A 26747-nucleotide genomic window follows, 5' to 3' on the forward strand; every position below is an offset into this window, starting at 1 on the left:
CTACTCTACTTTCATGAGTTTCGTTATTTTCGGATCGTGTTCGTGTCTAGTAACGATATCATCCTAGACGCGAGTCCATAAAACTTTCACGTCAAAAATGGAATACTAACTATCAGTGCATGGTGTTTCATTTTTTTAAAGTAATTTTGATGTAGTTTGTCCTAATGCTTCACTACAGATGAATGGTACATACGAATTCCAACCCATTGATTATATAATACAATTATTCAAACGATAAACAAACATACGTTACGGTATATTACATCACGTGTAAAAGGTCGTATAAGATGTAATGTAGAATATGATTTCGGCGGGGTATGAATGTATAGAATACTCGTATTTAATTGTACCGTAAAATATCAAGTTGGTCATTCGTTTCGTATAAATATATTAAATATGTCATTAATTTCCAGTTTGACTCAATTTAATCATTAATTTGAAAATTTGTATCAAATAAATCATCTCCCAATGACTAAGTTGATACAAAATTTTAACTTTTAAATAACTAAATTGATACAAATTTTCAAATTGGTAACCAAATTGAGGCAGACTTAAAAATAATGACCTATTTAATACATTTGAATGAAATGGATGACAAATTTGATATTTTTCCCAATTTTAAAATACTGCAATTTGCATTACTCTACGGGGAATTGGGGAGTAGATGACTTGTATGGAAGAAGCCATCAATATTGTTCTTTTATAGGACATTATACATACAAGATGCAACACACCATCATAAAATCATAAATTGCTTTGCCCGAAAGTTTAACAAGGACCAGCAGCACACAACAAACTAACTTTATTGCATCGTAATATATATTATTTTTAGTAAAAGAGTTGCTTCTATTAATCATCCATGAAAAAGATACAATTAGAGTAGCTTCCACTCAATGAACCCCGAAAACCTATTAGTGAAGGTTTTACATGTACCATGGACATTTACTGCGATGCCATAAAACAAAACAAAAACAAAAAATCATCTTAGCCATCCATTTTTCCACTCTAACATGCCAAATAAACCGTCTAACATACGATTGCAATAGACCAGACTTGCTACAAATAATACTCCACAAAATGGGAATCACTCGTCATAACCATACACTATATATGCGCAAAATGTCCACCGGACCAGGTCTTGAAAAGCCCGATTTTCGGACTTTAATTTTGACCGGGCTGGATCGGGCTTTCCGAAAATGTCGGAGTCCGTTTGTTCCCTCGAGTCGGACTTAATCGGGCTTTTTTGTCCGGGCCGGATCGGATGCCTCCAGACTTTTTTCTAACTTAAATCGGATCGAGTTTTATTAGAGATTTTGAAAACTACATATGTTAGCACTAGATCATCATAAAAATGTATTAATTTACATGGAATATTTTTTGAAAATATTACATCGTTGAAAACATTTAAGTTCGGGAAAAAATAAATATGTTTATAGAATAATATGTTTTATCATTATTATCCAAATACTCTCTCCGTTCTACTGAGATGTTTACGTTACTCTTCAGCACGCATTTCGAGTCTTTTATAAAATATAGTTTTACAATATTTTTTCAATTATTTTTTTGAATAAAAGTTTAAACATAAAACTTTTATTCAAAAAAATAATATTATAAAACTATACTTTAAACAAGCATTGAAAAGCGTGCCGAAAAGTAACGTAAACAATCCGGTGGGATTTTATCATATCTTCTTTTATTATTTATGCAATAAAATATATAAATAATATTATTAATCACAAATATTTAAATATATAAGTGTTTAAAGTTTTATTAATATTTATAATAAATGTGAATTCATAAATATATAAAAAAATATATTATAATAATCAAATTTTAACCAAATTTTTTCAGAATTTTAATCGGGCCGATCCAAAGGCCCGGGCTTTTAACCGGGTCAAGACAAGTTTTGCCTAAAAATATAGGGTCCGTCGAGACCCTAGGCCCGGACGGCCCAGATATAGCATACACAGAACAAATGCACGACAATATTATTAAATGTTTACAAATTACCGGAGCAGGGCTCACACTTTAAGGCCCACCAAAAAGATGGTATAAAACTCCGACTCTATGAGTGGTTTCTAAAACTCAGGACGTGAAAGAAAAATTGAAAAATACAAACAAATTTAAATGAAAATGCATGATATGGTTGCATTCAGATAGACTGATATTAAAATACAAGAATGACAGTTTAAAAACTCTGATCAAAGGACACACCTTCCGCATCTAACAAGGTTTATAAAATGAAACAAAACCCCTCCTTGAAGGGAATGAAGTTTAGGACTTTTAAATCCTAGTGTTTAGTTATTCAAATGACCTAATTGCTCTTCAGTCTTCTCAAATTATAAAATCCGAAAGGCAGAGATTTTCATCACCATCTATGGCTTAAAACATGTATGAAAAAGGGTGTACTTAGGCTCCCCCTGAACCATACTTCTTTCCAAATACTATCACCTGAAGCTTGTCATAACCAGCAAGCACTCCAGCACCTGCAACTGCACGGAGAATGTTAGCACCAGCTCCCTTGAACAGTGACTTGGGTCCCTCATTCTTAAGGATCTGAGAGAATGCATCAAGGGAGCTCTTGTACTTCACAGCTTCACCGGATGTCATCATCATTCTTCTTCGTACAGTATCAATGGGGTAGGAGGCAAGGCCAGCACCATTTGTGATCACCCAACCAAGAGCAAAGCTAGCAAAGAAACTATCCTGAATAAACAAACCAGTAGATTGCAAAATTATGTCAGTGCAGAAATACAAGTGACAAGGTAAATAATAAACACATATAGGGACAAAGGAGGCATTTCCAAGGCACTAAATGCAATCTCACGAAGTGAAATTGAACTCCATTCTACACACGGAGACACACACATATGCACATATCTGGAGTATCAAAGAATTATGCTTGGAGGACAACATTTTTTAAAATACAAACACACACACACACATATATATATATATAACAAAATGGAAGTAACTCCTAACAAATAAATCTCTGAGAAGTGAGAACATGAACATCCACGTACCTGCAACTTTCCAGTGAGGAGTACTGGCTTAAGTGAATCGTACATTCCAAAATACAAACCACGGTACACAATGATGCCAACACATGAGATGTTGAATCCACGGTACAACCCAGCAATACCATCAGAGGCAAGAGTCTTCTTGTAAACATCAACCAATCCATTGAACTGCCTCTCTCCGCCCTTCTTTGCAGCCTTTGCATCATTTGCAAGACGGGTTCGAGCATAATCTAAGGAATAGACAAAGAGCAATGATGAAGCACCAGCAGCACCACCAGATCCCAAGTTACCAGCAAACCATTTCCAGTAGCCATCACGGTCCTTCTTGAAATTGAAGAGACTCTTGAAGTAATCCTTGAATGCAAAGTTCAAAGCCTGTAGAAAAAATCACTCTGCTATTAAACTGGCATATTTAAAAGCAAAAACGCTGATAGCGTTCTTTGAAAGTCACTGGTATATTAAGCACAATAATCACAAAACTAGTTGGCAAAAAAATAATCACAAACCTGTGTGGGGAAGTAACGGATGACATTAGCAGTGTTCCCTCTCCACAAGGAGCCAAAGCCTTCTTCCTTAATTGTTCTACTGAAACATTCTCCAATACCCTTGTAAGGTTCAGAAAGACGGCCAGTCTTGAGCATTTCATCTTGGTTCTGGATCAAAAGTTTCACACGCTCAATTGGAGCAGCAGCAGTTTTGGACACAGCTGCAGAGACTCCACCCATGAGAAAATCGATGGCAAAACCTGCAATCCCTTTTTCAGCTGGTGCTTGAACAAACACAGGTGAAGAGTAAGCTAATGGAAGGTCCTGGGTGGCTGGGTATGTTCGTGCCGTGGGGTACTGCATTCCTGCACCGGTATAATTCCCATAGGAAAAACGGCTTCTCTGTGTAGGAAAGCTTCCATAGGTACTCTTAACATCTTGTGAAAGGCCGGAACCAAAATTATACTGGGTAGCGAATTTCTGATAAACAGTTGGAAGCTGGTTCTGCTCAGCCATTTCTACTGGCAAAAATAAAACTCCTACATAAAGCACAATTTAGTCAGAATGTATAAATTAAATGCTACGACTAAAAGAAACTGAACCAAATTGGGGAGCCCTCGCATTCAAATGGTAGTTTGAATAGGTGACCGGTTATTCAATCCAGAAGACAAATAACTCAGGAGCTAAAAGACTACTACTGACATAATTTACTAAGATTAGTACCTGGAACATATACAACCAAAAACTAAAGGAGCTTGCCATGCACAAACGCAAACAACCAATTGTAGAAATATATCATATATTCAGTACAGAAACATAATCATGGGGGCTGACACAAGCTTAAGATGTACTACTCACTGCATGTTCCTTTCCCTGTTGCTTATATGTGTATAGATTTTAGGGAGATTCACCCATCTACACAAAGTACAATTAACTTCCTCAATAATCTCTGGTATATAATCGTCTTATATGTCAGAGGGCAGCATATCAATCAGTAATATTTCATCTAATATGCATCACGCAAGTCGGTAATTTAATTAACAAGATTATGAAATTATAGTACTGAAAAATGGTCAAATCTCACATCAATGTGGAGTCAAAATGCCATTTACATTTGAGCAGTCTAATAATTCTTTTTCGAAAAGACATGTTCATTTATTACTAACTACTAATGATAACAATGTTTTATAAGCGTGAAAAATACAACACATTAAAATCTCAAATGACTGAATGAGTACACAAAAGCTTACCACAGCCAGCGACAAAAGAGCAAAGTGGCTATAACAGTACAAGACAGCCATCACTCTGACTAAAACACTAAATTCTCAATTTCAAGTTCTTTCACGGTATCTAATTAGTAAGACTATTTTCATCAAGTTGGCAGATTCACATGTACATAACAGGACAATTTTAGTGATGAATAACTCCTTCACATTTCATAATATCAGCTACTTCTTACTAATCTAGTATATTTACAGCGTGGTGTCGAAGAACTGATCCAAACTTAGAAGTTAAACAATCTGTAATTTAGGTCAACTTTTAGGTGAAAATAATTACAAAACCAGCTGCTTAAAACTGATCCAGTCTCGAGACAGAAATTAAGCATTAATAACAGATCTAATCACCGAGACCTCGTAATCGTAAAAAACATTTAAACCTCATACTCGTACACAATCAAACAGTACAATTCAGATTTACAACAATCAGATCTAACAGAACCTGTACTACAAATATGTCAAGCATTTTTAACCACACACACACAAAAACATATAATCAGATCTAAACAAGAACATTTAGTCAACAAACACACAGATCTCAGTAAAAAAAGTGAGATCAATAAATAAATAAATATGTGTGTGTGAAAGTGCTGATCTAGATAGATCTATAAACAATTCTACTTATAATTAGCAAAAAACAGTGAGACGAGATATAACTGTCAGTAGAGAAAAATAGAGAAAAAATGAGAGAGAGATTTGAGGGAGAGAGAGAGAGATAAAACAGAGACAAAATGAGAGAGAGAGATTTGAGGGAGAGAGAGGGAGAGGGAGAGAGAGGGAGAGAGAGAGAGAGAGAGAGGGAGAGGGAGAGAGAGAGAGAGCGAGAGAGAGAGAGAGACCTGAGTTCGACTCGCCTCGGGAAGAGCGGTGAGATGGGAGGGGAGAGACGAACAAGGAAGAAGGATTAGATTTGTTAGAAAATGCAAACCGAAAGCGAAAGAGGGTTTTCAACTCACTCTCCTTCCACTACCTATATACTGTTTACAACTCAGCGTCAAACCAAAATTACTGGAATATCCCTGGCGTCCAACGAGGCAAAATATAAGCAGATTTTACCCTTTTTTAATTAAGATTTAAGAGGATGTTTTCGTAAAACAATTTCTTCTCAAAAAAATAAATATAATAGAACTATTGTTTTAGCGCAAATAATTTGAGTAACTCCATTAAGCGAAAAATCTGGTATAATCGAAAGAGCTTGATTCTTCTGGACCGAACTTAACTTAGGCAAGTGCGAAAGTTTCTTAATATGAATATACGAAGAATACATCTATCATTATATATTTTAATTAAAAAAATTATTTTATTAAAATACACAATATAACTTCCCTATTAGCGACATTTTTTTTATACAAAAGTCACGTACATTTACCTCTATCGTGATAATTATTATAGTAGCTATTTGTTAGATAGAATTTTAGCCTAAGTAGTACCAGCTATTCTTGATTGTTTTTTAAAAAATTTATCAAATGACATGACATAATTTAATTGTAAACACATATATTTACACACGACCTCTTATTTAATGTTACCATTTGTGTAGTTTACATGTAAGCATACATAAATATTTGGGAAAGATTTCAAATATTAATTTGGGGATTCAAATATTTTTCAAATAAAACTGTGATTGATATATATACATACATAAAAATCGGATTTCAAAAATTGAATCGGGTCGACCCCTTATAAATCTTATAAAAGATGGACTAATAAGGAATTAGTTACTTAAATTGAAATTTTTTAGAACACTTACAATATACTCCCCGTCCCAATTTATCTGTCCTGTTTGACTTTTTATGGTTAAATTGACTCAACTTTGACTAAAAATTTCATGTTTGACTTTTTACGGTTAAATTGACTCAACTTTGACTAAAAATTTCACACGACAAAACGGGGGTTGGCTCTCACGTTTATTCGATTATCGAAAAAAATTATAAAAATTATATCATTAAAAGTATGTTTAATGTAATTTAATATATGTTTTTCAGTTTTTCAAAATAATGAAAAAATAAGATTTTATTTATAGTTAAAGTTGAGTTCATTTGACCATCAAAAGTCAAACAAGACAGATAAATTAAGACCAAATGGAGTATTATATTTTACAGAAAGTAGAACTACACAAAAATAGAATTATGACCACTTCCCAGTCGTCTGGGACAATTCCAACATTTATAACTCTTAAAGAGTAGAGGAAGCAAATGTAGACGCTTAAAAGAAGCATTCAAAGTTTGAGGTTGGGCATCCTAATTACTAAAAAATCTGGCTGTTCTTTAATGTCTACCTGAATGTCAAGAATCCCAAAAAACTACATGTAGTGATGTTCTTCATTTTATTGCAAAGCTCAATACATGAACTGTATGTTGCAATTTACCTAACTAATTATAATAAAATAGAACATCAATCATCCTTTGGATGCAACGGCTTCTTGTAAAACTGTAATAAAAGCGATGAACAAACCACACTAATGGATGATGCAGCCATGCAAGCTCCAGCTAGCCAAGGAGGTAGGCGGATTCCAGTGAACGGGAACAAGATTCCAGCAGCAATAGGCATGCCTAGTATGTTGTATCCGAGTGCCCAGACATAGTTGAGGCGGATACGAGAAATTGTCTTACGGGAAAGATCTATTGCGGTGATAACATCTTCCAAGTTGCTCTTGATTAAAACTATATCGGCTGCTTCTATTGCTACATCTGTCCCTGCACCTATTGCCAAGCCAACATCAGCTGCAACTAGTGCTGGTGAGTCATTTATACCATCCCCAACCATTGCCACAGTTGTACCTTTCATCTGGCATCATTGCATCAGGGTTCAGATGTAAATTTTCACAATGGCAGTTTTACGTTGATACGATTTTGAAATATATATCGACAGAATGAAACCAGTAAACTGGTTTGCTGCCGAGTATATAAACTATTCTTTCTAAATTCTATAAATTCATTATAACTGCAATAGGCAGAAAACAAATAAACTTATGTAGAATTATCAATATGAAAATAACCTGCAATTCTTTGATCCTATCAGCTTTACCCAATGGATCTGTCTCAGCAAACACCTCGTGTATTCCAACCTCCTTCGCTATGGCAGTTGCTGTAGCATAGTTATCACCAGTCACCATTATACATGAAATGTTCATTGACTTGAGGAAAGATATAACACGTGCAGCCTCTGGCTTCACTGGATCTGTAACAGCAAGAGCACCAGCAAGCCGCCCATTAATAGAGACTAATATGCAGGTACGAGCCAATTCTTCGTTTTCTGAAATGTAAGCATCAACCTCTGGAAGAACTGGGACATTAGAAGCCCACATGAGCCTCCTGTTCCCAATTAAAATCGTTTTGTCCCCAACTTTTCCACCCACTCCAGCTCCTGGATGCACCTCAAAGTCCTTCACCTCAGATGTCTGTTCAGCATGAGACCCATATTGGCGAAATTTCTTAGCATGCTCAACCACTGCTTTTGCTATTGGGTGCTCACTATTTGCCTGGAAATTAAATTGAAGATAATAGCACCCACATGATGATAATTAGAATAACAATGAATTTTACAAGTGTTGATCAATTATATGTTCATTTAATTTTTTCTGATAGTTAAATTCCAGTCGAATTTACAGAGAAAAGGCCAGTGACCTGAAGGGTATGACTCATGAGCTCTACCATTTCCACGACCAACTAGAGTTAATATTCATCTTAGATTTGGTAACTGCATTATATAGCTAAACGTCTATGACTCTATGCTGCAGCAATCATTTTAAGCAATTTACTAAATGCATTTATTAGTCATAGAGCTAGTCAGCTGGGATCTTTGGAAATTCGTGTTTAATGTTCATAAAAAAATGATCTTATATTTCTGATTCTCAACCTTGGTATATAAATTATGCTAAAGAAGTTAAAATATTGTTGCAAACTATCAAGTCTTTCTAAATGCCTTTGTTCTTTTTTCCAAACAAACTTAAGAATTACCAATTGTCAGTTACTCTCTTTCAGTTAAAAACTATAATTACAAAAAGAAGCTTACCTCTATTGCTATAACGACGTTGCAGAACTCCTCCATTGAAAATTTAGAAAAAAGCTTTGCACTAACAACTGTTGGTTTTCCAGCCGTCAATGTGCCTGTTTTGTCGAAGACAACTGTTTTCACCTACAGATTGACACATCAATCTAATAAGCTCTTATTACGATAGTGTAAACTAACTTGCATTGAAGTATATAAATGGCAAGACATTTCCCTGATTGTATGAAAGTGCAACTCAATATAGTTACAAATCCTTTAATTTATTGTTAACCCACATATTGACAGCTTAAATTTATAAAGAATGTTGGAGAAGCCATCAATGTCTTAGTTTTGATCTGTGAACTCGTCATAGTACACAAATCTTATTCTTATTCGAAGTATAATTCATATCGTAGATGGATTAAAAAAAGAGCAGGATTATGACATAAGCAAAACGATGTCAGTATGGTGACATCATGAATACCAAGCTTCCTCTACAACTTTGTAATATATATACATACAATCTAGTACCAACAACAAATTACTTCTAATGCAGGTCCTCTTGCCTCATGCCGATTCAGTGAAAAGATGATAATATAAATACTTCCCGTCTCCATTTCATTACAAAGACAGCTAGTTATTACCCTCACATCTAGTAATTTGTTCATTTAATGAACTTGATGATGATCAACTGAGACCATCGGCAGCGGGCAGGGCCTAATTATTATGTTTCTATAAACTACAACAAGAGTATCCAAATAATATATAGCCTTCCTGCACAAAAATTAACACCTTCAAGATCCCACACAGTCTAAACATATTGACTCCAAAATAAATATTTTAGGAGATTTTGAAATAGATGGTCAAAATTTTTTTTCCTAATTTCCCTAGTAGGTTACAACTCGGCCATTATTCTTTTTCCTTATGATCCATCATCCATTATTTCAAACTCTTAATAGAATGACCCATCTGGTGGTCCGCTATCATGTTAACAAACTTAAAACCTACATATAGGCCAAAAAATTATCATACAGAATCATACAACTGCTTGTACCTTGTGTGCCTTCTCTAGTGCATCACCACCCTTGATAAGCACACCTTGACTAGCACCCTTTCCCGTGGCAACCATGACTGCTGTTGGAGTTGCCAGTCCCAAGGCACAAGGACATGCAACTACCAAGACTGATATGCCAAACTGCAGTGCAAGTTCAAATGCATCCATAGCTTCTGGTATCCAGCTTTTAGGGTAAACCCCTGCTTCTCCAGGAATGAACCATCCCAACCATGTAGCAAAAGCTGCTATGACGACCTGACAATTTATGGGGACAACAGATCAACTTAGTTAAGACACTTTAAAGAATAATTCTGATAATAAGTGCACGGAACTTTGAAATGAACTTAAATAACGATACAAGTATAACAACATAACTAAAACTCTAAAAGTGTTGGTATATCCATAGTATGCCCTTAGGTGGTGTTTTGTTGCTACCAGTGCATTTAGGTGTTATTAACATTTTGTGGGTATCTCCTAGTACTTCAAATAGATTCTTCAATAATCAAAATTTTTAGGGGTTTCATTTCATGTGAATGCAGGTATACTCAAACTAGTCTAGGATTGCACGTCTCCTCTAGGAATTAATAGGTGATCTATAAATTGCATATAGTCAGATTCCAGCTTCTGTTTCTTCTGCAACACAGAAGCTAAATACAGTATCAGCTCAGTGCTCAGTGGATGCATAATGCATTGATGCAATTTGGAGCTGAGAAGGCAAATCAACTTATTTGGTAATTTCCTAAGTTCACCACAATACCACATAGTTACCCCAATCTGAAAAATATAAATGAAGGAATATATACTGTGACCACAATTGCTGACATCAAGGATAAAAGAAATTAAAAATATCTTAAGAATGTTAAAGGACTAAGAAAAGAAGTTAAGAGTAATAATGGAAATAAATCAAAAAGAAAACATATATTTTTCTACCAGATTGCTCATGCTACTAAGTGCAAGAATGGGCCTTATACTTTTCTATGTGCCTCCCTGTTTCTATAATAAACAAGCATGAAGTTACCACATTCCCGATAATGACTATTAAAATGGATTCGTGACTACCAATACATACAAAGGGAAAATAAACTAAAGGGATGAAGAACCAGATGAACTCACTGCAGGTACAAAAAACATTTTTGGGAATTATATCAAATTAGAGAGTATATATATTCTACCAAATGCTCATGCTATTAAGTGTAAGATTGGTGCCTTGTACTTTTCAGTGTGCCTCCCTGTTCCCATACTAAATTAGCATGAACTTACCACAATCCCAGTAATGACTATTATAAGGATTCCCAACTACCAATATATACAAAGGAAATTAAAATTAAAGGGACGAAGAACCAGATGAACTCACTGCAGGCACAAAAAATTTTGATATCCTGTCTGCTAATTTCTGTACAGGTGCTCTGGCAAGCTGCGCAGCTTCAACTATTTGAACAATTTGAGAGAGTGCAGTTTCTGAGCCAACATGAGTGGCTTTCACTAGCAAACATCCATTTTCATTCATTGTACCACCAATAACCTGTGAGGAGTCAGTAAAAGACATTTCTAAATAATCAATAATACAATAGCAGAATATTTCAATGGACTAAGCAAGTCAACTTTTGTACTTTGTCACCAGGTCTTTTAGCAACGGGCCTTGCTTCTCCTGTTATCATACTCTCATTTACATGACTCTGACCATCAACAATGATGCCATCAGCAGGAACCTTTGCGCCTGGAACAATTTTAAGTATGTCATCCCGTTGGATAAGTTGAGTGCTAATTTCTTCTTCAGATATGATATTCCCATCAACACCATAGTTTAACAGGTGAGCTGTATCTGGAGCAAGATCAGTCAACTTTGCCAAAGCATCTGACGTCCTCCCTTTAGCTACAACCTCCAAATATTTTCCAAGGAGAATAAATGATATCAACATTGAACTAGTTTCAAAGAACTCACTTCCCCTAAATGTTGCAGAAGTCGATGCTTTTATTAATACATATACAGAATATAAGTAAGCAGCATTAGTGCCTAAAGCCACCAGTACATCCATATTAGCAGATCTTCTTCTCAATGCATGATAGGATCCAATGTAAAATCTGGTAGAATTATTAAAACAGGAAGCTCTCAGAGGTGAAAAATAATTATCTAAACATGGCCTTGGAAAAAATATAATACTGACAAACTGCTGTCTAAGAAATAAATATGTACCTTCTACCAATTATAAATTGAACCGGACTGCTAAAAATCCATCTTAACAGCATCCCAACGGTAAGCATATTATGAACCTTATAATCTAACCAGTTCCCATAAGGAGGAAGCATCGGCAGTACCATTGAGAAAATCAAAACAGGACCAGTAAATATGCAGCTCCACCAAAACTGGTTTCTGTACATCTGGATTTCGTGTTTCTTCTCTGTCTCCCGCTGTCTTGGTGGGTTGTACAATCTTGCATGATAAGATTTGTGTTCCTGGCCAGCTTCTTGGATGCAACGTATAAGAGACCTTGGACCAACAATGTCTGGGTCATAACTAACAGTCACCTTGTGCTCCTCCAAGTTCATCTCGACATGTTGCACACCCTCCTGCGACTCAAGTACACATTCAATGACAGATAAATCTTCTGGAGAACTGATGCCATCTAGGTCGAAATGTACTTTAGTCACATCACTTCCAGAGCTTATAAGATCAGCTCCAAAGCCAGCATCTTCTATTGCTTTAATAATATGATCAGTATTGGTGATGTTTGGGTCATAATTAACTTTTGCTTCTTCAAGAGCTAGACCTACTACTGCTTTTTTTACTCCATCAACCATTGAAATGGCACGCTCCGCAGACTCAGAGCAGTTTGTGCATGCCATATTTTTAATTCTGAGCCGACAGACCACTATGTCTTTCTCTGGAAAGTTATTTACTTCAAAACCTGCATCTTCAATGGTTTCTTTTATTTTTTTTGCCTGTATCCGAAATTTTACCATAACAGGTTCTTATGTAAGATAAAATTGGATGAAGAAAGAAAATTCAAGACCGAGACCCGAAAAGAGTACAAACAGGTCATCTAAGAATTTGTCTAAACTAGAATTGACGAAATCAATTAATAGCAGCATCCATGATACAAAGGAAAGAATAGAAACATAACTAAGAAGAATAAAACATCTATACCACAGAAATTTTTATAAAATAAAAATGTTGAATTTTACTCATATATAATAAAAATATCATTTTTTTATCCTATTGTTTACCATGTTTCTTGATATTCATTAATCAATTTTACTTAAGAGATTCCAAGCTACTTCACCTTGATCTCTATCATTTCCCCAAACGTATTCCCTCTATAATATACATTTTCTGAAAGATAATGAAGGTGCACATGTGTGTATGTGATACAAACACACTAATATATATGTATACAAACACGCAAGTCATGTATTTTAATATCACCTAATATACTAACTAATGAATTCATATTAAAAAGTTTAAAAGCTACAACTTACATTAATGTGTTCTGGCATGTATCTAACTACAGCCTGGCCTTGAAGAGGTGAAACCATTACACTCTCCACTCCATGTAACTTTTCAAGTGCAGATTCAATGGAAGTAGCACAAGATGCACACTCAATGCCACTAACTTTAAACATAATTGATTTTGTAATTTTTTCTACATCCAGAGTACCCTCCGAATGTTCCAAAAGTGGTGACTTTAGCTCATCCTTTCCGTTTATCTCCATCTCTGTCCTAAAATTGTTCACATTATTTATAAATAAAATTAATGGAAGGGAGGAAAAGATGAGATACCAAACTTTCTAACATACTATATAGTCACCATAGAAATAAACAGGATTAATCTAATACCGAACCATCATAATTCCGGATAAAGAGTTTTTTCAATTTTTATGGTAAATGTATAGAATTTTCCCTTAATGTTTGTTATATGACTCATTAAGTTTTGGATAGCATGCTATTTTTTTCTAATCAAACCAGAAATTTCATTGATAAGCTCTGTCCTTAGAAATAAAGGAAAACAGGGCATTAGGAGTATCAGCCTCCCTTTCAATACAACCTAAATATGAACAAGATGCTCTTGTTAAGTAATGCGCACACTTATTGGCAAATCATTAAACAAAATTAACACAAACACTTTGAAAATCAGCTAATAAATCTATACAATCTGAAATACTTGAGCCAAAAGATGTGACCAGAATACAAAAATAGTATGCTATTTAATAGCTTCACAAACTGCAAAAAGTTGGAGTCATAATTATTCATCTTAGGTTGAACATATTGAATATTTTTTCTAAAGAATCAATCTACATTTCTGCTACAAGCAATCAAGTAATGGAACAATAAGTAATATTAGAAAAAAATTTAATTATATAATATAACAAAAAAACAACTCAATATCTAGCATATTAATATTAAATAAAACAATATTAAGCACAAAGAAAAAATAAAAAATAATTTCCTACTTACTTAAGATAGGTAGTCACCAGATGAACGAAAAAGAGTAAAAAAAAACTGAATTGCAAATTCTAACAATCATAAAAATTCACCCTAGTCTAGCTGAAGCATTTTTTGTTCACTTGCTTATTATAGAGGAATTTTTATATTGTAGACTTGTATTTTTTGTAACGGATAACAAAGACAAGTCTAGCTAAGATGAGATAGTGAACTAAGGAGGTAAATATAGAAGATGATCACTTAGTTAAAAGAATATATAGGAAATGAATCAGTCCTCGCTAACGACAATCTTCCCTACTTCGGGAATTATAAACTCATTTTTTTCTCTTTGAAACAAACTTGACACCTTGCTTGAGTCGAGCTAAACCAAAATATATACAAGATAACATGAACTCCTTATCATTAACTCAACTAAGTTACAGTACCACACCAAAATTATCGACAGAATCAATGTGATATTAAGTTGAGAATTATTTTGTAATCCGATAATAAAAATAAATCAATCATCTCAGTTGACTTTGTATACGCAGCTAATTGAACTACTCTCTTCACCTCGTAAAACAATTTCAAAAATCCTAAAACATAATATAACTCATTTCAAAAATCCTAAAACATAATATAACTTTTACGGTTATTCCAAAGGAGCATCTCAAATGTAACAGTACAAACAATCGATATCACAACATAATTTACGAAATGAAATTAAACACGTCATCAACACCTAAAATTCCCAAAACTCATAAATATCGAGCAGAACGATACTCCAAAGTCTAAACAAGCAAAAACTCACAATAAACAACTCAATGTCATACTTACGAAATTAAGTTAAACATGTCACACACCTACAATTCCTCAAACTCATCAAATACCGAGCGAAATGATACTTTAAACAAACAACTCAATATCATTCTTACGAAATTAATGAAAAAAATAAAAGCAAAAGACACGAAAACTCGAATCAAGTCGTAGTTAGCACAAATCCAGTCCTTAATTGATTAGATACAGCTACAAACAATTAGAAGTGAATAATTAGGGTTTGAATTCAAAACTTACTAAGCAAGCTAAAAAACAATAAACACAAGCTTATCTATATAATAACAAACACAAACATATACATACAATATATGTAAGACTAGTGTGTGTGTGTGTGTGTTACTTGCTTTGGATGATTGAAGAGGATAGAGTTGAATTATGAATTGTGTTTGTGTGTATAGGTGTATGTATAGGTTAGAGAGAAGAAGAGGGATGAAAAATGGCGCACCAATTGTGTTTGTTTGTGTCTTATTCGGATGTGTGCAGGCTTTATAAGGCTTTTTGTTGGACCCCCTTTTTAAACGCCCTTTTCAAAATTCCCACCATTATCTTTTGCTAAAACCCTCCTCCCGTTTCGTTGACAATTTTCATTTTTTTATTTTCGTTATCTGTTCGTCTAAAATCTTAACTCGAGTACGTGCTTATCAGAACATGAACTCGATATCAATCCGGTATTACTTTATAAACTGAAATTTTATAAATTTATAACTTGTAATTAGCACATTTAATACCGACCATGATCGATATCGAGTTCATGTTCTGATATGGAGTTCGAGTTCGAGTCTAAACATGTACTCGAATTAAGATTCTAGATAAAACGATACTAAAAATAAAAAATGAAAATTCATATACCGAACTATCATAAATTCATAATATGTAATTAGCACATTTAAAATCTATCATGAAATCAATTAGATATCGTTTTATAATGAACAATTTTAAATTCATGATGTGTAACTAGCGTATTTAAAATCAGTCATTACAAAGTATTCGGTGGGGTAAATAAATGACTTTCTCTCACTTTTTAAAAAAATATTATATTATATAAAAAAGAATAAAAATACTGGTATTTTAACTTCGTGGAGGGTCAACTAAACATCTTCTACAATGTTAATATGTGTTCATATTGCATGAAATTGACCTAACATTTTAAAAAAAACAGTGACATCTATCAAATGAAGAAGCAGCAATGTGTATAATATACACATATATGTTGCTGTTGCGTATCAAATATATATCTCCCACAATTTACTGATTTTGAAAAATTATATTTTATGCTCTTGACGTAGAAAACCTCGGCTAACCCCTGAACAAATTTGTATCAAAAGTCAACAACGCGGGGTTTAGGCAGACTGTAATAAATTAATTTACTTTTTTCAGGTGCTTCTCGTTTTCTTGTTTTAGGTTCGATTCTCGTTAATATCAAAAATTATTTAACGATTCTCGTTAATATCAAAAATTATTTAAAAACGGATACTACTTGGTACCTTATAAATGCTAGAATCTTGAGCATTAACCAATTCAAAGACAAATTCAAATAAAAAAAATGAGAAATCATGGCCTTTTTATTATTATTAAAAAAATTCCAATTACTCGATACATAAACATCAAACGAAAAATATTTATAGGGGTGTATTCAATTGGAATTTTGAAGAATTTTTATGGATTTTAGAAATCGTGGGGTATTTAATTTGGATTTTAAATAATCCTTTAAAATCTGAAGGTATTCAACAAGTATTGGAAAAATTATTTTAAAATCTGAGTGTATTCAATTTAGATTTTAAAAAGTCAATCAAAATTTGGTGGTATTCAATTTGGATTTTAAAAATACATTAAAATCTGATGGTATTCAAAATTTCATGGATTTTCTTTTATTTAAAAAAGTTGTGAATTTTGATGGATTTGCTAGTACATTTCTAATATCTTGAAATCTCTTTAAAATACATGAGATTTTGATGGAGTTCTAAAAAATTTCACAAAAATCTGCAAGACTCTCTAGGATTTTGGATCAACTCCATCAAAATTTACGAAAAATTGAAATTAACGAAAATCTTTTAAAATTCTCAGATTATTAATAATTCTTTAAAATCTGAAATTAATACACCCCTTAACTATTAGATTTATTCTTAGTATTTTACCAAGGGGACAATCCGCCCTTAATATTTGAAATTTTATATAAAAAAAAATTGAAAACAATAATAAAATAAAAAATAATCTTTCACTACTTTCAATTGATTGTTAACCCACGTGAGTCTCTTGTTCTTGTAGTGCTCCTTGTACAATGTCCATTTCTTTGTCTGGCCAACTTTGTCTCAGGCATCAATCAACTGCCGATTGATGATTGTTGTACACTAAACTCCGAATTCGTACTAAACATATATAATTATTATAAATCAACATATTCTCAATTTCTCCGTCATATTCCGTAATTGGTACCACGGAATCTTAACGAGACATGTTAACCTGAATGAGAACGAGATTTCAATACAAAAATGTATTATATCTCGTGAGCTGTAATTTCATGACGTTTTTCATTATTTTAAACGCAAATAAAGCTGAATCAAATATACTTTCGGCGAATACCTTGACCAACTTACAAAACATGCAGAAATAAATTTTATTTAAAATAACAATTCAATAGTCTGTACATTTTCTATGCTTCCCATCTTCATTTCGTTTTTCTACGATGGGTTGAGGAAATGATAGAAACTATATTGTTATTTTGATGATGAAGAGATGATAATATCTAAGTTAACTATACTTTTCGCAGTCATTTAAAGCGATCAATCTACCATGTTGAGAGCTGCAAGGACAACAACATGAATAGGTACATGAAATGTACAATGGCGAAGCATGGCTACAAGATCATCTCTGCAGGCAAGCTGATCTCGAGGAAATACAAGCTGTAGAAGTGGAAACAAAGCAAATCAGTAAAACTGCAGAGAACTAAAAGGAAAGTAATGGCCTATCCGATTTTCATCAGGCTGATTCTTTCTTGGTTTTCATTCAAAATTGTCATCGAAACAGGATTGACAGATGAAATATAAGGCTTTCTTTAATTGTTAATACAGAGTAAAAAAAATACCTGGCAGACATGAAAGCCATTCCTAAGAACACAGCCTTGACAGCTTGCTTTTGCCCAGCATAATCAAATGCTAGAGGCAGCATTTCATGCAAGGTTAGAAAAGCCATCACTCCGCCAACTGAATGAGCAAATCACCAAAGAAAATTGTTACACATCATATTAACGTGTGCGGAACGTGTGCGGGGAAGAGGGGGGGGGGGGTAGTATAAGTACCTGATCCCAGTAATCCGTCAAGAATTTCAGGATTTAAGCTAGCCGGAAAGAGATAGGCTGCAGTTCAATGAAATCAATTGTAAAGAAATAATGAAGTTGAACGAATGCAAATAACCAAATGTTGCTTTATAAACTGTCATTTCTAATATATCTCTTCTTTGCATTGTAATGCTATGTAGCTTAGTACGCTATGAAAGGAGACCTACCTACTATAATTACACCCAAGGGCTCAGCAAGTCCTGATATTGTTGCTAGTTTGAAAGCTTGCCATTTACTGAGGGACAAAGACAAATGAATGAAAAATATCATGTAATCTATGTTCCAGCATAAACAAAAAGACTTACCTATTTGTTGCAAAATAGACAGGAAGTGCAACAGCGACACCCTGCATAACGAGAATAAAAATTAAATAGTTGAAGTAAAAAGAAAGTGCACTACCTACTCTGCTTTTATGTAAGAATGCACCTTAAGTCAATAGAGAAACTGGTAGAGCTATATTAGTTGCAAGGCTCATGCTCTATTCAGCACTCTTTATAATGAAAATACTGGGAGAAGTTATTTTAAATGATATCATACTGGTTCAGAAAAAAGTTCGGAATGCAAGTAGCTACCACAGTTAAAGAAATATTTGATTGTGCGGATTGATCAGCAAATGCATGATAAGGATTTCTAAGAGTAATATAGTACATAATATAAATATAAGACAGAGCGAAGATGGGAAAGTTCATATAAAGAATATAATATCGCAAATTATTAAAGCAACACTAAAATATTATGTGTTTATGCATTATATTAAACCATGTCAGTGTCATCTTTTGACAATCTGGACTCTGGTGCAAACGAAAGAGAAAACTGCAATTTATTAAATGCTTAATTTTTTACTATGAGAACATAAATAAAGTGACAACATCTGTGTTCCTATGCACTCAGATCACTTAGTTGCCTTGACCTTTTGTCTTACGTAGACAAGGAAATAATATATTCAGAAAATGGATTTGTAAAATACCACATATAAAGCCCTAGTGACTATTTGAGTTTTGATACGAGAAAAGGTGTGTTGGAGTCCCAGGCCGGAAAGTAAAAACAGCCAGAGGTTGCTCAGAGGATATGGAGCATAGAAGGTCAATCTGCTCTTTCATAGGCATCTAGATAGAAAAAAACATAATATTTCCTGAATTCCAGGTGCTATAATATACAAGTAATATATCTTGTTGGTCTCAGTTGCTGTTCCAGAAATCGTGACTGGTTTGGTATTGGTTTTTTACTGTCCAGATAGAAAGTATAATACAGATTATCATCTATCTAACCACGGGCAGCCCACGGATAATTCTTCTAGTTAAGACTTGATTCACCTATATGCAACTTCTATAGATGGATTCAAGATGCATTCTTATCTTCTTTAAAAACTCACGGATGTATGAAAAACTGGTACATTTAAAAAGGAACCAAATCACGAGAGGAGAAAAAGAGAGCATAATGAAAAAAATTATATACATTGTTTTGCTATTTCCAATAACTTGGGCAGGCAAACAAAAATAAGATTCAACATTAAGAACAGACATGCTGGGTCAGTTCAGACCCAAGGCCTAAAGTACCCCAGCTAGCGTTCAAAATTTAGGTCATGAACATGCAAATATAATACCTCAGGGATGTTGTGCAGAGCAATAGCCAGCGCCAAATTCAGACCAACCCGGAGACCCTAAAAATTATTTTTTGTAAAATTAACCAGCATCAGACCAAAAGATGTCAGCTATTCAGTTACAGTGTTTTAAGTCATTGCCATTAGGCTTTTTTCATATTACTAGGAATAACAGAAAATTAGCAAATGGGGTCCTCTGCAGAATAAATGGTAGCAGAAAGACTATAACAATTAAAAACGACCTTCAATTTTCTAGACAATCCCACAAAGCCGCCACTAAAAAATTGAAAAGAGCATCAAGGAAGTTTGTTAAGGTCTACCACAAAGGGGAAAGATAACCATCCACAAGGGACCTTAGAATTTATTCATTAACGATCATTTTGCAGTCGGATGAAGTAGATTACATACCAATCACCATGACTCACAAATCTTAGAATTTAAATTATATATGTACACAAAAAACATTTCGAGGGAGTAACACTGTAACAGTATTTAGGAACCTGGTTGTCATCTACCAATTAATAATTTACTCTGCAAAAATTCATCTTTCACATTTTATCGTTTTGGAGATGATCAATCTTTTACACAATTTCTTGGAAAATAATTAAAACTTGTTGAACACGGTATCAGTAATAGAGATGGGGCTAGTCAATCATATTATGCGCTTAGTTGACATACCATAGTTCATGAAACTTAAACGACCATGAAATTGAAGAATAAAAAAGAAGGTTAGTAGATAAACTGACAAAGACCTCAAGATTTAGTTGGTTTAAATATCAATAATTATTCATATGATATACTTTTATTGACTTTAAACCTTACGAACTTCAAAAGATTTATAGTACCTTGATCGATCCAAGGAACACAGCCATACCCTCTGGGAAATTATGCAAGCTAATTCCTGCAAGAGTGCATGTGATAGAAAAAATGAGGCTTTAAAGTAATCCAGAAAAACAAAAACAAAAGACTCCCATATAACACATTAGTATGTGATTTAAAAGTCAGCTAAAACCTTTTTTAGCACAATTACTCACCAAGATCTCGTCAGTTTATATAAATAAAGGGAAGATACATGCTTAAAAGGGTAATGAACTCTACTATATTAATCCTCTCGTAATTAACGAAATATACAAACAAATAAGAAATAATTAACATCCTGTTTTCCATAGAAAAGTACTTTCGAGATCTTGAGATTTTTCATAATTCTTAATGGCACCAACTTTCTGAGGCACGTGGAAACTTGTTAATTAACCATATTTCAACCAGTTCACCCTTAAATTAACTTATAACTTAATCATATCTCAACAAATATGGTTATACTTCAACTTGATTCCTAGATGTAATCATCAGCCACTTCACTCATATAGACATATATACATACACAAGTACAGGCTTATGCAGATATCTATAAACATGCATCTGATACATGGCCTATACAAACATCTTGCATATATGAAAGCCTGTGTGTAAAGAAAACTTCCTAGTGGGTAACTCATCCCAGTTATACTCTCGTACAGGCACACTTCACTTTGCTTATAAAATATAAACACATAACATAAGTATGTACATGCATACACAAGTTTGAAATATACATAGTTATATGTGTTTGTAAATGAATATGTATATACAGGTTATTTGGAGCATTCATACAAGTCATCAAAAAATGGGTATGAGCCCCCGCCCTATCTACTTTCAAAAAGGAACGCCCAGCTCCCACCCGGTTTGAGACATTGTTTAATGCTACGATTGCCGCATCCAAGTATAACCAAGTATGTTGCTAGAGCTTTAACAAACATCATCTAGAAGTGTGCCAAGAATACAAGCTGCAAAAACTGGTACAACTCGGATAGCAATGTATTGAACATGAGGAATACGTGGACACTCCATACAAGAGGGCTCTCTTGCATTGTCTTGGACCTTGAATGGAATGAAATGAACTGGTTGTTGGGTGCAAATGAAATGGAATGGCGTACAACTCAGAAACATAGCAATATACTGAACATGAGGAATAATTGGACATTGACATACAAGAGGGCTCTCATGTTGCATTGGCTTGGACCATGAATGGAATGAAATGGATTGGTATTGGGTGCAAATGAAATGGATTGGCCTCTGGGAGCAAAAGTATGCACAACCTTTATTTCCTCCACTTTGCGCAACGTTAAACACAATTATGTTCCCCTTACAAGAGAATTCGCATTCCATTATCCCCTTAATTACAGATTCAGAAGTGTCGTTATTTGTCCTTCACAAAAATCATATTCTTCACTCTCATATCATATCACGTCCTCCATCCTTTTCCACTTCTTTTTGTTTTTTCATAAATGTCATTTTATCTGACCCATTCCATTCCAACCAACCAACACAAAATCAAATTCACAAGATTTTATAGCAGCCATTATGCACCCTGATATTCTAAAGAAAAATAATTCAAGTATCAACAAGGAAACTGATCTTAAGGCATAGATGGTTATAATAATCCAGTCAAAGTGCTCCATATAAATTAACATAGAAATCTGACCTACAGCAGTTATGATCCCACTGAATAGAACTTGGCGACGATGCTTCCTCATGTTGTCCTTGCTCCCTCCAGTACTGTTTTTCTATTCCCAAGCACAAAAATACTTTATTCTTCCATCTTTTCAAATGTAGGAGTACCAATGCCCATGTTACTAACACGGAATAACATAATAAGATAAATATGAGATCTTCGTAAGCAGAAACCAGACCTTTTTACTTTTTGAATCTGAAGAGGGAGAAAGCGTAGGTTCTGGGATGAAACTGGCAATGACAGCAAAGAAAATAACACCTCCAAAGAACTGTCAACACAATAAATAGATGAATAACTTTAATGATAATACCAAAAGTTGATCAACTCAGATGATTTTGATTCTTCATAATACTGAAAAAGAATGCTAACCCAAAGATTTCCCTTCAAGAAGCCAATGGAGTTGATAGCATTATGAGCTAAATCAAAGAAAGATATGCTCAGCATCAGTCCAGCAGCAAAACCCTTCATACAGATAATTTAAACGATTAATATTGCTCAAGACTAAAAAAATGATTACAAAAAGGACCTCTTAAGCATTACACCGATGATCCCATAGTCCCATTATTACAGTAAAGTACAGTGGTACATATTTATTTACAAGCATACACATAAAAATTATAACTTTTATTCTAAAAACTAGATGATTTTACATAATCTAGAGGTTCAATGACTTCTAAAGAAAGGAAAACAACAATAGAAACCTGCTTAGTACATAAACTAGATGTTAAAAAAATTAATCACCTGTAGTAGCCCCAACATTTTCAGATTTGGAGTCTCATTGAGTACTACAAATAGTGCACCTGTTCAAAATGCAAATTTCTGAAAATTAAATATCAAACCTAGTAAACATTAATTACTTAATCATTGTAGATAATTAGCATCCAATCTAATATAATAAATCTCCAACATAAATTTTTTTATAGCATGACAAACGTTTTCTATGTTACTTTCAGTAATGAACTTGTATAACAGTTATTTACTGGCCAGCTGACACCTACTGCTGAAAACTTTGTACATATTTAAACAAATTAGCATTACACTATATACAATCTTATACTGTAAAGAAGAACATCTATATAGTTTCTTATATTAAACCTGATGGAAAAATTACTACGTCACTTGTAAGAAACATCTAATTTTGCAAATTTTCATTTTTCCCTTTAACTATAATATTAATAACTTTTGTTAGTTGTTTTGAATATAATACAATTTGCATTAAGGTTTCAAGTTGATGGGTAAAGGAAGTGAAAATAGAAAAGGAACATTTTAATTTATTCTTTTTATATGTAAAACTTATTTGTCCATATAGACATTTGTTTTACAAATAAGCCCAATTATTCACTGACCTTAGCCCATTAGGTTATTTCGTAAGGTATTCTATTCTCTATATAACGATATAATACCGACATATCATATGGGGGTGGGGGTGTTGACTTATCTTATTTTTCAAAAATAAGTACCTATCCTGGGGGGAATCCTATTCACGTGTTTTTTTTAATAAGTACTTTTTTTTAAAATAAAAAACAAAAATTAAACACATAAATTATATTGAATTACTGAAATTGTCGTTGGTTATGTGTTGCTATACGTACTTTTTGTCCAATAGTTCTCTCTTCTATGGTTGAAAAATCCTAGGGGTAGTGATTCTTCCGCGGTTATATCACCCTAGTTCTATCTTTATCATTGTGTTTATTCCGTAAGTTACCGGTATTAAATATTGTCCTGCATTACAAGTCCAAAGGAAGACACAAACTGTAGTGTTGAACAAAATGTCTTCTGGTAGGGAAGGCACTGTATATTCCAAACCTTAAAGAAATAAACCACATAGGTCTTCTTTATGCCAAAAACATGAAGAATTAGAACACCAGGTCATTAAGTCATAAAACTCCTAAGCTGAAGAGATAAACCACGAGGGCATCAAATAGTCAATTGTAGAATGTAGATAGTATAACTGAATTGGCTTTTCAGGAGATTATACAATTCATTAGAAGCATATATGCATTAATTTGCCGTATGAGTATGATAATATTTGGCAAGGCGGTAAATAATTTCATATCTGAAAAGTTCTTCTCAGCGGCAAGCTATGTTACCTGACAAGTTCGGACTTGGCAATATTTTAAAATAGACCTAGCTGGATTCGTGCAGCCAGCTGAATAGGCTCTTACTGGGCCCAAATTAACTAAAAAGTCAGGCGTGTCTATAACATGTCTGAGAATCACTAGAGGTAAAATAAAGAGTCCCCGGAATATATCTGGCAAGACAATAGGTGGAAAGGGATCCCCTGGTATTTTTTAAGTACCATTTAATCTTTATTTGTCTCTATTGTAAGTAACACAAATTCTCGAAGTAAGAAATAGGCCATTATCTAAGAACATTTTCCACTCAAAATCTCTGCCCTAATCTACAAATTTACCCAACAGCGGCTTTTCATAATAGGTGCTACAATCAATGTTAATAACATACCGTAATTCAATGAATCTACAACACGATTAAAGTTAACCAAAAATTACAAGTAGAAGATTACATTTTGGCATAATATTTAAAAAAAATACATTTATCGTAACCTTTGCACATTAAAATTTACAACCATTTGTAATCGAATAAACCCCAACAATTCCCCTAAAACTAAAGAACTATAGCTAAAATTTAGAAAACAAAACCAACCGAAAAAAATACCGTAACAGAACAATTCGAGTAAAATTAAATTCCGAAATGCCTCACATCACAATTCAATTAAAACAACAAAACTTACCTAATACCCAAAACCCAAATTACCATAAACAATCATCAAAACATTTCCCTGATATACATACAAAAATCCCACAAATTCTAATAAATGCAATTCTTGAAAAAAAATGCAAATAAAAATTAACAAAAAATTAAAAAAAGACTCACCAAGAGATGTACTCATGCCACCAACAAGAGAAAGAGCAAGAGCAACCAAAACCTGAGAATCCATCTGATTATTTCGCTTCAAAAGTCAAACCCCACAAAACAATTTCAAGAAATTTAGGGTTTTAAATGGGGTTTTAGTTTAATTTTTAATCTGGGTATGTTTAAAATTGTGTGAATTGAAATGGGTGGAGACCACCTGGGCTTATATACACATATTATACATGAATGTATGTATAGTTAGGATTTTATGAAGTGGGTTTCAGAGGGAGAGAATAATGAAGTGTTGAAGAAAGAGATGGTTTCATGGCTTTGTTCAAGTAATGTGAAAAGAATAATTGTTTAGTTTCCTAATCAAAAGATTCTTGAATATTGAGACACAAATATTTAAAGAATCTCGATAATTTTTAATTTTTTTTTTCTAATTTGTAAAATGATTTTAGAATAACATTGAAATATTAGAGTTAGGTCGTTTAGAACAAACTTTTGATTTTACACGTGTTCTCCAACTAAAATATTGCATTAAAAATTTGGTATATCATATCAACTAGATTGGCATATATTAGGTTAACCCTGTAAATGTTGATTATTAATTTTATTATGTTGATACATAGGAGTTTTGTATTAGACAATCTTCTCGCAAGATCTTTTCTCACAACTTCATTGATATCATAGAAGTTTAAGTGAGAAAGTCTTGTATACTAGTTCCAGCTCTCTTCCGCAGTTAAAGCCTTCTACAAATCTATTGAGGCTTATTCTAAGAAAAAAACAGCTGGCAAAACACATGATTATGAGGATTCAGATGAAGAGGAGAGGAGTACACAAGAACATAAATCTCAAAGTGATTTAGCATCTCCAAATTCTTCAGCCACACAAAAACCACTACCTCAAAGTGGTAGTGCAGGATTATCTCCCTGATGCAACTATCTTGGCTTTGGATCTTGAATGAAGGGTGCATCATACACCAAAATACGTTGAAATTCTTTCAGTCCTTCCATTGGATGCACTTCCTCTAAAAGAAGATGACACTTCCATAACACAAGGTACAAATATTGACTCTTTTTTATCGACATTTAATTTAACTCCTGATACTGTCTTGTCAGCTTTTTATTTTACTTCAAATCCTGATGGGATGATCATGGATAGTCCTCTAAAAAAGGGTAGCCCTATTCATATGATCATATATATATCTTCTCTGCCACCCCTTATTTCTGTAGGACAAAAAATCCTGAGTCTTTCTAGTAAGGTTGAGAGAAAAGATCTAGAGAAAAACAGAAATAAAGAGAG

The 26747-nt window shown here is 33.6% G+C and overlaps 3 protein-coding genes across 7 annotated transcripts; all 3 read right to left on the reverse strand.

Moving 5' to 3' along the window:
* Positions 1-2122: 2122 nt before the first annotated feature.
* Positions 2123-5776, reverse strand: LOC141659421 (ADP,ATP carrier protein 1, mitochondrial-like). Its single transcript, XM_074466276.1, has 4 exons — positions 5622-5776; positions 3527-4044; positions 3024-3395; positions 2123-2706 (listed from the first exon to the last, which is right to left on the reverse strand). Exons 2-4 carry the CDS (start codon positions 4019-4021, stop codon positions 2410-2412), a joined length of 1164 nt encoding a protein of 387 aa, XP_074322377.1. The 5' UTR covers positions 4022-4044; positions 5622-5776; the 3' UTR covers positions 2123-2409.
* A 1189-nt stretch (positions 5777-6965) lies between these two features.
* Positions 6966-15577, reverse strand: LOC141659422 (copper-transporting ATPase HMA4-like). 5 transcript variants are annotated; one of them, XM_074466279.1, is made up of 9 exons: positions 15428-15577; positions 13304-13544; positions 12021-12766; positions 11437-11908; positions 11181-11348; positions 9827-10081; positions 8797-8919; positions 7781-8263; positions 6966-7569 (listed from the first exon to the last, which is right to left on the reverse strand). In XM_074466279.1, exons 2-9 carry the CDS (start codon positions 13535-13537, stop codon positions 7177-7179), a joined length of 2874 nt encoding a protein of 957 aa, XP_074322380.1. In that variant the 5' UTR covers positions 13538-13544; positions 15428-15577; the 3' UTR covers positions 6966-7176. The 5 variants fall into 5 exon arrangements, with proteins under 5 accessions (XP_074322380.1, XP_074322379.1, XP_074322378.1 ...); XM_074466278.1 differs by having other exon boundaries at positions 15321-15547; XM_074466277.1 differs by having other exon boundaries at positions 15387-15543.
* A 2106-nt stretch (positions 15578-17683) lies between these two features.
* On the reverse strand, positions 17684-25801 carry LOC141659423 (zinc transporter ZTP29). Its single transcript, XM_074466283.1, has 12 exons — positions 25464-25801; positions 23310-23368; positions 22938-23030; positions 22747-22836; positions 22539-22620; positions 20863-20918; positions 20021-20077; positions 18723-18763; positions 18585-18652; positions 18379-18435; positions 18166-18283; positions 17684-17983 (listed from the first exon to the last, which is right to left on the reverse strand). Exons 1-12 carry the CDS (start codon positions 25525-25527, stop codon positions 17938-17940), a joined length of 831 nt encoding a protein of 276 aa, XP_074322384.1. The 5' UTR covers positions 25528-25801; the 3' UTR covers positions 17684-17937.
* Between the last annotated feature and the right edge of the window lie 946 nt (positions 25802-26747).

The sequence above is a fragment of the Apium graveolens genome, chromosome 5 (genome assembly GCF_009905375.1).
Source record: "Apium graveolens cultivar Ventura chromosome 5, ASM990537v1, whole genome shotgun sequence".
Taxonomy (NCBI): Eukaryota; Viridiplantae; Streptophyta; class Magnoliopsida; order Apiales; family Apiaceae; genus Apium; species Apium graveolens.